The 13119-nt window shown below is 42.9% G+C and overlaps 1 protein-coding gene across 1 annotated transcript; it reads left to right on the top strand.

Annotated features, from left to right (window-relative positions):
• Positions 1-470: 470 nt before the first annotated feature.
• LOC135095672 (transcription factor E4F1-like) lies at positions 471-11846 on the top strand. The gene is made up of 16 exons (XM_063996661.1): positions 471-628; positions 2508-2767; positions 3717-3965; positions 4396-4852; positions 5000-5130; positions 5500-5628; positions 5980-6091; positions 6664-6853; positions 7216-7283; positions 7883-8023; positions 8468-8587; positions 8849-8980; positions 9221-9422; positions 9773-9860; positions 10404-10535; positions 11180-11846. Exons 1-16 carry the CDS (start codon positions 583-585, stop codon positions 11633-11635), a joined length of 2913 nt encoding a protein of 970 aa, XP_063852731.1. The 5' UTR covers positions 471-582; the 3' UTR covers positions 11636-11846.
• Positions 11847-13119: the final 1273 nt, after the last annotated feature.

Genomic DNA, 13119 nt, shown 5'->3' with positions numbered 1-13119 from the left:
AATAACGAGATAAGCCACATTTACCGTCTGTAAACAACGATATGACGTGATGCATGGAAGCAAAAAGGATTTTTTACTCTGGCTTAATGAATTATAAGGAGTTTCATACTGGCATCACATCTTGCTGATATGGAAATTTAAAGTTGGAGCCAAATGTTATAGCCGCCTTCGTTTTTTAGGAAAAAAATATATAATTCGGTATTAAAACTTAATGTTGTTTTGTAAAATTATAACTTGAATTGCATTTACTATTTATGTATTAAAATTTAAGATGCTGGCGTTAATAATTTTAAATGAAAGACCTAATGAGAAACATGTGTAATGTACATAGACATTAATATGTTACCACAGCCTCCTCATTTTTCAATCAAACCAAGCAATATATAAAGAAAAATACACGTGGCAAATTGATTCGATAAAATATAAAGTAAATAGCTTAAGAATAAGACCATCCTATTATTCCTGATTTTCGGGCGGACTCTTCACGTCACCGCAGAGATGGAGGAGAGAGAACAATAGCAAGTGACGTACAAAACTTCCCTGGAATCTTTGTTTTTTACTCTTTATTTTGGGCCGTTTTCGATGAATGTCAACATCCCTGCGACATCCAATCACCCTCAGAGCTATGGTAGGTGCAATGTGGTTTGTAACACTGAGATTAAGGGTGAGAGTAGAAGTTATGCGTGGTGAAGGGCCGCCTCTGCCTGGCCATCTTGGCAGTACATTTGTGTCATGCGTAGGAATGAGCATAACGGTCATGTATTTCACCTTTTATTACTGTTCCCGAAGGTGTTTGCACTCCTTCTTTGACAGATGATTTCTATATTCTAATACAGGATGTGTGAAGAGGAAGCAGGGTTTGGAAAAGGGTGGGAAATGAGACAAGGAGGGACAGAAGGCAGTGGGGCGGAGGGGGTGGCACCCAGGCATTGCTGGGGAGAAAATGCTCGCTCTGGGTCCCCGTCAGCTGATCATGTGTCGCTGCTATGTCGAAATTATGGCGCTCCTCTCTCTCTGCCCTAATCCATTTCCCAGACAGTAGAGCAACACTGTCTTGTCAGTATAAGAGACCTGCAGATGCTGGTAACACTTGGGAGCGGGAAAATGATGGGAAACAAGGATGCTGAGAATGTTTAGGATCTGGGAAAGATTCGCCATAAATGTTGAATAGGATGCAATGGATGCTGGCAAGAATAAGAAATTAGGTGTTGGCAATGACAAGAAAGATAGGCGCTGGCAATGATAAGGAAGATAGGTGCTGACAAGGATAAGATAGGTGCTGGCAAGGCTAAGATAGATGCTGACAAAGATGAGAGAGATGCAGGCAAGGATAAGAGACACAGATGCTGACAAGGATAAGAGAGATGGTGGCAAGAATAAGAGATGGGTGCTGGCAAGGATAAGAGAGAGAGAGATAGATGCTGACAAGGATAAGAGAGAGAGAGAGAGAGAGAGAGAGAGAGAGAGATGCTGGCAAGGATAAGAGAGATAGATGCTGCAAGGATAAAAAAGATGGATGCTGGCAAGGATAAAAAGATGGATGCTGCCAAGGATAAGAAAGATAGGTGCTGGCAAGGATAAGAAAGATGCTGGCAAGGATAAGATAGGTGCTGGCAAGGATAAGAGAGATGGATGCTGGCAATGATGAGAAAGATGGGTGCTGGCAAGGATAAGATTCTGAATAATCCTGACAATTCAACAAAAAATCTTCATCATCAAATGGAAAAACACCCATCAGAAACTGACAAGTTATACTTATGACTTTAGAAAACAGTCCTTATGAGAGAATAAAATGTTACCTAATAGTGGCCGAGGATTTCCTTCACCTGTCATTACTTAAGGGAGCTCACATGACATGGCAGAGTTTCATGAATGAGGGACATCGTCAGTCTTGCTGTAGTAGAACATTATGAGTATTGGGAAAAGAGGAGGTAGCAAAGAACATATTATTGGCACCACAGGAAATTAGATGCATTATAGAGCCACCACAGGACCCTTTGTAGAGCCATCACAGGGACAGGGAACATTACAGAACCACCAAAGGGGAATAAAACACATTATAGAGCCACCACAGGGGACAGGACACATTATAGAGCCACCAAAGGGGAATAAAACACATTATAGAGCCACCACAGGGGACAGGACACATTATAGAGCCACCACAGGAAATAAAATACATTATAGAGCCACCACAGGGGACAGGACACATTATAGAGCCACCACAGGGGACAGGGCATTATTTAGAGTCACCACAGTAAATGGAGGACATTATAGAATGCTCTCTCTCTCTCTCTCTCTCTCTCTCTCTCTCTCTCTCTCTCTCTCTCTCTCTCTCTCTCTCTCTCTCTCTCTCTCTCTCTCTCTCTCTCTCTCTCTCTCTCTCTCTCTCTCTCTCTCTCTCTCTCTCTCTCTCTCTCTCTCCCCTAAACTGCAAACCCTTTTGAAGTGTTTTAAGTTGACAAGTAAAAGATTATTAGTGTGTGTTCTGACATGGTATGTCCCTGCAGCTGTGGTCCCAAGTAGCCAACCGTCCCTCCTGGCCACTACCACCACTGCTGTTGCCACCACCACCCAGCTGACAGTGGGAGGTGTGGGTGACATCCATATCTGCGGAGCGTGTGGTACCCGCTTCACTGAGATCAAGGAGTTTATGACCCACAAGCGCCAGGGATGCCAGGCTGGAGCAAGTATGGGAGGGTGTCCAGGCATGCCCCAGCTTCCCTCAATGGCAGCAGTGCAGCAGCCCCAGCCAGGGCCAGGCTCTGTGGTATGTGTGCAGCAAAGCTTGAGACATTCCAGCACCACATTGAGTTTTAACCCTTTCATTGCGATATAAAACAGTCAACAGCACCACAAGTAATACATAAAGTCTTTATAAGCATCTACAATAAAGATGGGGACTAAAAGAATAGATTTTGCAATTTCTACCCAGTTTAAAGATTGGAGGTGGTTGTAGAACAAGTAAAGATGTCTCAGAGTGATTAGTAATTAAGGAAGATGTACGAAATAGCAGTCACAGGGCTGACAGGGACTGCCACATACAGGGTGATAGCTTCTTGGAGCTTCCTTTTAATTTCTTATATTATTATGTTCTTATCTTTAATCAGGTTAGAATTCTTGGTGTGAACTGAAGTAGTTATCAGTCCTGATCAGGTGATAAGTCACATACCATACTCATTTCTAGTGTTGAGGGGTTTCTTCTCAATTGTAATGCCTATGATCAGCAAAGAATGCAATAGTTGCTTTGCCACATTTTATGAGGAGTTTGGCAGCATATTCAAGAGCTTCAGATTAAGAGAATGCTAAATGCAATGGAAAAAAGTGCAGAAGGTTGTTTTATTTCTATTTATTCTTTACCATGATTGTGCTAATCATATACGTAGTGAAAAATCATGTTTTTATTTTTACTCAAAAAGTATGTCTCAATTTTACCATTATTGATATGACAGAATTAACAGATATTTAGTAACTTCTGAATGCAGTTATCATTTATATCATAGAATGTATATTTCTACTAATCTACCACATTAGAATAACACTACACTCTTCACTTCAGATAAAACCGACATATGTAAAATCTGTACACTTTAATCAGTATCATCTATATACATATGAAGGAAGCACAAATAGGTGTGGATAGACATTGCAAGGAGTATGAAGAAGAGAGGTGATGAGGAGCAAAGCCACAGTGCATGAGTGTGTGTTTTCCCCAACAGATGGGTGTGCCAGTGGGCATGCCTCATGTGGTACTGCAGACTGCATCAGGACCACCACAGGTGTACCGCATTGTGCTGGAGCCCAGCGTCCCTACCTCCACACCTCAAAGTGGCCCTTCCCTGCAGGCCCCAGCACCCATCCTTGCCCAGGCACTCTCAGGAGACCCAGTCACCCATCTGACAGCTGCATCCACCCAACACCTGGCACCACACCCCTCACACCCACACCACACCCACAGTGTTTCCCAGGTGAGGCACAACATTGGGTTATTCCATCTGTAGGAGGATGAGGACACTTGAAGGTATTACTGCAGGCTGTCACAGGATGAAGGCACTTGGAAAGTTTCACTGCAGGTTGTTTAGGGAACCCATCACAAGTTTTTCCAGAGTGTGAATACTGACGGGTTCATGGCAGACTGTCATGTGAGAGAGAAATCAGGACAATCTTGTGGGTGGCACAGGTAGTCATCAATATAGAAGACAGTAGAAGACATGTAGGAATGATTTACTACTTCTTATGTGAAGACTAAGATAGGCTTTGCTTTGTGTGGCAGTTGCATGTACAAAAAGATTGTGGAAGTTACAACACAGAACTTTCCTGAGAGATTTGTTTATCATCCCCCTTAACATTGTTTTCTTAGTGATCATCATTGGGTCATTATCCTGTACACCCTAACAGGGAGGCATCACCCAGGTGGTGGCCAGCTCCACCACCACTGCACCAGCCAATGGAACACTGCTGCAGCTGTCACCAGTGGAGGACACATGGCACACAGGTGGAGCAGCCACGCTGGGTTCCACAGCAACAGTGGAGGATGAGGGAGGTCTGACTGATGGAATGGTAGAGAGGAGAGAAATGGTGGAGGCTTCCCCTCCCTCTGATGGCTCAGCCCAGGCAACCAGTAGACCTCCCTCCATCACTATCAGCAGGGGAGTAGGAAGACTAGAGGGGGAGACAGGAGTGTTGGCTGCCTCCTCCACTGCCACCACCACCACCACCATCATCACCACGGCCACCACCACCACTGCCACGACCACCTCCTCCACCACCACCACCATGCACACAGAGGAGGAGGACGTGGCCACCTTCCTGGCCACACAACTAGCCAGTCAGGCAGCCCCATCAAACTCAGCCAGTGAGTGCACAGCTGTAGTTATCACCACCATTGCCATCATTCCTCATTCCTGACAGGGAACAACCTTTTCCAGTAATGATAATAAATATGTAACATCCAAAGGTTTCCAGCCTTCACAATTTTAACCAACAGATGCCTCCCTGACAGGTATGAATGAACATCTGCTGTCAGGGGTGAGTGTTGGTGACATCCCCACCAGTGAGGGACACCTGCACTTCACCTCTGCCCCAACACAGCCTCAGCACCTCCACCTCACCATGAACCACCATACTGTGCAGGTAAAGGGACTCTCTCTCTCTCTCTCTCTCTCTCTCTCTCTCTCTCTCTCTCTCTCTCTCTCTCTCTCTCTCTCTCTCTCTCTCTCTCTCTCTCTCTCTCTCTCTCTCTCTCTCTCTCTCTCTCTCTCTCTCTCTCTCTCTCTCTCTCTCTCTCTCTCTCTCTCTCTCTCTCTCTCTCTCTCTCTCTCTCTCTCTCTCTCTCTCTCTCTCTCTCTCTCTCTCTCTCTCTCTCTCTCTCTCTCTCTCTCTCTCTCTCTCTCTTTTGTACTCTGTATTTGGTGTTGGATTGTCACTGGTCCTGATGGCTAACAATTATTCTTGCCCCTGTCTTCAGCAGGAGTGACATTTGACAATGATGTATTTCCCCAGGCTGATCCATTTGGCAGTGAACTCCAGTCTTCAGGTTCAGGGCGACGGTCAGTGAAGGGAATGTCAACCCCTGAGGACTTATCCAATGTAGACAGCAAGGCAAACATCCTCACCACCTATCCCAAGGAGGTTTGTATGTCTTCTTCAGAGAGAGGATATAGGCAAGGAGTGATGTGAAAGCATATTATACAGAGTGTGGAAGGGTACTCAATTTATTTGGTGTGCAATCTTGTTTGTCAAGGAGATCAGGAGGAAAACTATTATACAAACTGTTAATAGGAAAAATAAATTAGTGGGATATATGAGAGAGATAGAGAAAGAGAGAGAAACTAAAGTGGAGGAGAATGGGGATGGTAGAGGGATACTGGACAAAGTGAGAGGAGAAGAGGGGAAGTGAGGCCAAACAAGGTGGTGTGTGGGAATAGACAAAGACTCCCTACTCCTGCTCAGTGCCACAACTTGCAAGAGTCTCTCTTACAGACACTGATGGTTCACGACGGCATCCACAAGGAGAAGCCGTGTCCTGTCAAGGATTGCGGTTTTGTCACCTGCCACAAGAAGGACCTCAGCCGACACATCAGGAAGCACACAGGTGGGGCAGTCATTGCATTCACAAGCTGCTTTTTGTGAGATTGCCAGCCTGGTATATAGACGGATAGATAGGTAGAGAGTGCTTTGTCTGAGCCACCCTCTGTGAGATTGCTAGCCAGGTATATAGATAGATAGGTAGAGAGTGCTTTGTCTGAGCCACCCTCTGTGAGATTGCTGGCCAGGTATATAGATAGATAGGGTAGAGAGTGCTTTGCCTGGGCTGTTATGTGTAAGACTGCCAGCCTGGTATATAGATAGATACATAGGTAGAAAAGTATTTAAGTTAATAATTTCCTGGTATGTAGGTAGACAGGTAGGAGAGTGTTAAAAGGAATAATTTTCTAGTATCTAGGTATATATATATATATATATATATATATATATATATATATATATATATATATATATATATATATATATATATATATATATATATATATATATATATATATATATATATATATATATATATATATATATATATATATAGCTAAAAAGTGTCAAAGTAAATATTTTCATTCATTTTGACAAGTAAAGCACCTAACTAAAGCAGCACCTGATCTCCATGGACAGGTGAGAAGCCCTACAGGTGTGAGGAGTGTGGCACATGTTTCTCTCGAGGGGACAAGCTCAAGGTACACTCTCGGATCCACTCCAATGTGCGGCCATATGGATGCACCGAGGAGGGCTGCCAGTACCGTGCCATTGACTCTGGCAGCCTCCGCAAGCACATGAGAACACACACCAATGAGCGGCCTTACAGGTATGTTTGTGTGTATGTATTTGTGTGTGTGTGTGTGCGTGTGTGTGTGTGTTTCTTATGTATGTTTTTTTTTTATTCAGATTAAGTCATACCTGTTTCTCTCTCTCTCTCTCTCTCTCTCTCTCTCTCTCTCTCTCTCTCTCTCTCTCTCTCTCTCTCTCTCTCTCTCTCTCTCTCTCTCTCTCTCTCTCTCTCTCTCTCTCTCTCTCTCTCTCTCTCTCTCTCTCTCTCTCTCTCTCTCTCTCTCTCTCTCTCTCTCTCTCTCTCTCTCTCTCTCTCTCTCTCTCTCTCTCTCTCTCTTTTTTTCTCATGAACATCACACATGTATCAGTCAGACAGGTAACAAGTGGTCACTGTTGCAGATGTCAGCTGTGTCCATACAGTGCCAGGGATGGGTCGCAGCTCACAGTGCACCTTAGGACACACACAGGTTTGCAGTATCTCTACACTCTCCTTCCCCTCTCACAATTATCCCGAGCATTGTTCTGATTGTTGTTTTATCTCTTTACCTATTTTGTTAATTTTCCATATCCATATTTGCTCAGTGGAAGAACTCTGCTTGGATCTGTATTATTTCTGTCATTTTTCCTTTATGCTCTTTCATGGATTTTAATTCATAATAATAATAACAATAATGAGAAGTCACTCTTGTCATCATATCTTAACAGTGGTTCCAGGCACTCCTCCATTGCCTAGTGTGTGAGGAGTGATTAGTATTCTGATGGATGTCAAATATTACAGGAAGCATGGTCTTAGGAATGTAGGAAGTGATTTTTTTCTTTTTCCTTTTATTTCTTCATCCATCAAGAAGATCAGCCAAGGGAAAATAAATGAATAAAAAGGAAAACACTCATAATACCATTTTCTAAAAGTAGGAGAATGGAGAGAAAAGTCAATTTAGTTTAGTGAGTGGTTTGTATGAAATGCTAATGTTTCTGATTTGCTGTACACTAATTTCTTTCTGCTCTATTATGTGATATCTCACTGAGCCTAATACAGAGGTTCATTCCCTCTCTATGTGTGGTGCAGGGGACACTCCCTTCCAATGTATGGTGGACAACTGCTCTGCCGCCTTCAAGACCAGCTCAGACCTGCGGCGCCACGAGAGGCTCCACACAGGCATCAAGCCTTATAAGTGTACTGAGTGTGATTATGCCTGTGCCATCAAGTGTAAGTGTTCCCTGTGTGTTGTGTGAGTGGAGGGGTGGACAGATACACATATGTTAGTGTTTCAAAAGAGGGTTGGATGATGATAACATGGTAAGTTTTAAATGCTCAGGAGATTGTGCAGTTTAACTGTCCTCTTGCAGTTGCTTTATGTTCTCATGCAAAAAGGTACCTTCTGTTTGTATTTAGCATGAGGTGATCAGAAGAATGCTTTAACAAACTAGCTAGAGTGAAATTTACATATGTTGCAATTTGATATAGTTTAATTCATGTCAAGTATTCACAAGTTTCTAAAATACACTTTTCCTTAGTTAATTTACAGATGTTGCAATTTGATATAGTTTCATTCATGTCAAGTATTCACAAGTTTTTAAAATACACCTTTCCTTAGTGAATGTTCAAGCATAGAAGTGGTGTGATGGAATCAATGGATGTTCTTTCTTGCAGCCAACCTGACGGTACACATGCGCCTCAACCATTACAAGGGTGCCAAGTTCAGCTGCACCAAGTGTGACTTTCTGGGCAATAGCAGAAAGCAGCTCAAGGATCATGAAAAGTCCCATGCAAGTCAGTCTTCACCCTGTTTTGTGTGTGTGTGTGTGTGTGTTTGTTTATGTAGTTATAGTATACAGGACATGAGATTTGCTTCTGCCTCCCTATTTATATTTACAGTTTTCTTTTACTTGGTATGTATTTCTCACCTCTATTACCATGTCTAGTCCCTGCCACACTTAGCACCCTAAGGACACAGCTAACATTTACATCAGTAATAATCTTTTACTGGCCTGCCCACACATGTGCCTCAGACTGAGTGTTATGGTGTTGCAGATGTGTTGCTGCAGTGTGAGCGGTGTGACCACATCAGTACGAGCTGCACAGGACTCAGGCAACACATGCTCATCCATTCCCAGGAGAAACCATTCCAGTGTCGTTACTGTTCCTTCACTTGCAAGACCACAGGTGAGTGTTGCATCACTGTGATAAGACAATCAAGACTGACCAGAATCCAAACAGGGTTTTGTGATCACTTAAGCTTGACTGGTAATGTCTCAAATTTGCATATTGCCTTGATTGTCATGTTCAGTTCCCAGCAAGGACTTCTCATGGCACATTCAACCACCTTCAGATCAATTTCTCGGTGTGATGTCTCTTCTTCCCCAGACAATTTTCATCTCTTGTAAGACATCCCCTTTTCCCCAGGCAATCTTCGGTATCACGTGCGCAACAAGCATGGATGTGAGGTGTCAGGCCGCAAGCGTGGAGGTGGCGGGGAAAGCGGTCGTGGCCGTGGTGCTGTGGGCGGCAACACTGTGGGAGGGAGGAGAGCAGGCAGACCCACCTGCTTCCGTAGTTTCAAGTGTGGCGACTGTGGCAGTGGCTTTGTGCGGGAAGACTCATACAGGTGATAGTGAACCAATACTCTTGAACTGACTTACCTTTTTTTGCATGAGCTCAGAACAGAACAGAAGATAAGTGATATTTTTTGTGATTCCATTGTAAAATACAGATGACTCATTTTACTGCTATATGAGGACTTGCAGGCATCATATTAACAGAAATTGTCTAAAAGCATAAAACTAATGGGAAAAAAGGGTGATCAGGAGATTTAAATGCACTATTTGAAGTTCTGCTAAACAAAATTTATGTTAAAAAATTCATGTAAACCAAGAATCACCTGTACTTGTGTGTCATTATGTTATCAAGACTCATTGTGTTAAGTAGGTCATGACAGCCTTGCTTGGCCATCCCCAGGTCACACATGCGGCAACATGAGAAGCACAGGATTGCCCAGGCAATATCTGGCAAGATGGAGCCAGATGTCTTCAGTGTTGTGGTGCAGGTAAGCAGTGGCGCTCAACAGATTTTTTATGTAAGATAGGCTCTGGCTAAAGATGACAGCCCAAAGAAACATATATATGTCAAAATTACAAGAACTGACTTGAAACTTCCTTCTTGAAACAGGTAGGATTTAGGCTATCAGTGGTAGTAATATAGATAAACTGGTAGTGGTAGTAGCAGTCAAGAGTAGTGATGGTAATGGTGAAGGTAAGCAATGTTGGTAGTGTTGATGGTAGAAGCTTGATTGTGACAAAGTTAGTTTATATATTTACCACTCTGCATTAATTATACTTGTATGGTCATGTTTCTGTATCTACATTAGTCTACCTTTTCCTCTAGTTGATGTATATTTCTTTTTCAGTCTGTTTCTGGTATTTATATATCTATGTCTTTTCCTCTAGTTGATGTATATTCCTTGGATCTGGTACGTCTTCAGTCTTTTCTGGTATTTGTATCTCTATGGGGAATCTGTGTGTGTGTGTGTGTGTGTGTGTGTGTGTGTGTGTGTAGGAACAGTGGCAGTGACTTGGTTGTGGTTTTGCAGGATGAAGCATTGATGGGTGTCGAGCAGCCTGGAGGTGCAGATGACCCAGGGGAGGTGGCCCAGGGAGTCACCACCTTCCACAGGATCCCTCCAGACCCACTACAGCCCAGCACACTCATCTCTCCCACCAGTGTGAGTATGGCAGCCAAATTTGAAGAGAGAAATGTAGAGATCTTTACATTCTGTTTCACTGTATATTACAGTATGTCTATATTTTAATTAATCTCAGTGTCACCTTGCATTATATGTGAAGGTAACTTGTGCGTATTACATACCTGAAACTTCAAAAGTTTATTTTCATGTCTAAGCTCTGAGGTAAATGTTCATTTAGATGCTTTCTAATATTCATGCTCATGCAATACCTATCTTTAGGAGAGCTACATAAACACTGACATGTTGATCTAAATGGTAGTCATGAGAGAGAATGGCTGGAGACTGAACCCCTGGCTGGACATCCAATCTTATGTGAGTCCAACAAGTTAATGATCAGAATTATGTGATCAATAAGAACTAAGTGGATTTGATTACCCTCAACTGTTCTGTCCTTTGCTGTTACATTCATTGTGTAAGTAATGTCCAGTAATGGTGGCAGCATTACAATACCCTTGATAGAACTGTTATCTAGGCTCCACAGGTATCATGAGTTACTTTTGTAATGGCCTACATATTTCAAGAAACCACCCTGCCTTCCTTACATAATGTGTAATCCCCATAAATATATCAGCTCATTCCCTAAAGTGTGGGATGAAATGAGCAAGACTGGTCCTCTCTGACAGGTGGCTGGAGGTTCAGCAGCCAGTGGAGGGGAGGGTGCCATCAACGGCTACAGTTCCTATGTGATCACCATTGACGGCATTTCCACTGTATTCCCCAATCCTGTGCGACTGTCAGCTGGTGCCAGCAGCAGTGGTGGTGGACAGCAGGGGGAGGGCCTGCAGGTCATCACAGGTGATATTTTGTCTCAGGAGGTCAAGATGACTAATTATGACCCTGAGGAGGACACTAAGTTGCCTCCAGAGGCACACCCCTTCTCTCAGGACAAGGGAGGGCGGCCAGGCCACCACCCCATGTACAATGTGGCCTCAGCCACCAAGGGCATCAGTCAGGGCCAGACAGGACGGGACTATGCCCCTCCAGACCTGCAGCAGACAGTCCTTCTGGAGCAGCAGCCAGGCACCATGAATGCCTCTCTCCAGGGCCACAGCCTTGTCCCCAAACCCAAGGTGGAGTGACTTGTATATGTGTATTTCTTTGTTGTGGTGTGGTGAGCTGCATGGACAAGCACCCCTCTGTCATCGCCACCAGAATGTGCTGAAAACAATAAAAATATATGAAGGAGTACAGCCCAACTCTCCTCCCTCTGTCCCAGTTGTTATTTAAATAATATCTTTTGTAAATTGTTCACTTATGATGTTGAGTAAAAAAAAATAATACTAATCATGACCAACAGTATCATTAAACCTGGCAGGCATGTGCCACCAGAATGCCATGAAAGGACACAGTATGGCAGCCAAGTTCTTCAGCACAGACAGACAGGAGTAAAGTGACAGCTCACAGGAGCAAGGGTTATTGCCATTGCCCTTTATGTTCTACAACACATGCAAATCAAGGACAGGCCTCATACCCCACCTTCATACAGCATTCTTGGAGAAATCACCATTCCTACCTCAGTTCTTTTAAGGGCATGTCTGCTTTTACATGTTACTATAGTTACAACCAAACAAACTTAGGCTGGCAAACCACCTAAGCCATTAGAAATTATCTATGAATCAAGTAACAAAATGTTCATGCCTTGTGCTTGCTGCATCAAACAAATTCCTAATGTCTCTGCGTATGTATTATTTATCTTTCAAGGACATCCATACTACTGGTCCTGACCTGTGTTCTCTAGTATAATAATGTTGTGCATGACTGGTGAAGTGTGTGTGTGTGTGTGTGTGTGTGTGTGTGTCCACATACAACAGCTCATGATTCAAATAGTAGTGTGTGCTGTAGTAGTAAATGTCAAGCTTTGAGGAGGGGGACACAGAAGCAAGGATACTGTCCCTTGAAATAGTGTGGAGAGAGAGAGGGTGGGAGGGAGAAAAAGGAAGAAGCATGCAGTGCAACCAGTGAGTGACTCTTCATGACCTGGAGAAGGAAACTGCAATTCTTGATTCATTCCAACTCGATAGCAACTGTAGTGAAAATCAAAATTTCTCATATGTTTAATCTTGTATTCCTTGCTGATAAATCCTCAGATAAACAGGTTTTGGTTAAAGAAGTACTGGAATTCTGGACTTTTGATAATGAGGAGTGGATATAGTTTTAAAGGATATGTTATAGGCTCTCATAAAGACCATTTTCAAAAGCCACAAAGATTAATACCGTATTAGGTAGGTTTTCATGGGTGTTCTTCTCACTCTTGAGGTAAATTGATTGCTAAGCTGTCACCGTAATCTTGAAAATCCTCATAACTTTTATTATGATTTATTAAAAGTTATTGTGGTGAGCTAACATGAAAACATTGCTTTAAAAAGACTAAAAAGAAACAAAATTGATTTAAAAGGAATAAAGGGAAGGAATTTCCTTATACAAATTATTTATCAATGTTGGAAATAGCCATATAGAAAAGACTTTTTGTTCTTTTCCTACCGTAGTATTTTCTTCTTTACTACTCATGGTGTTAAATTCTATAATGAACGAGGTGTATTATTTGCTTTTTCATCACCAATTT

The sequence above is a fragment of the Scylla paramamosain genome, chromosome 3, assembly GCF_035594125.1.
Source record: "Scylla paramamosain isolate STU-SP2022 chromosome 3, ASM3559412v1, whole genome shotgun sequence".
Taxonomy (NCBI): domain Eukaryota; kingdom Metazoa; phylum Arthropoda; class Malacostraca; order Decapoda; family Portunidae; genus Scylla; species Scylla paramamosain.
This window is presented reverse-complemented; position numbering and strand designations above follow the sequence as displayed.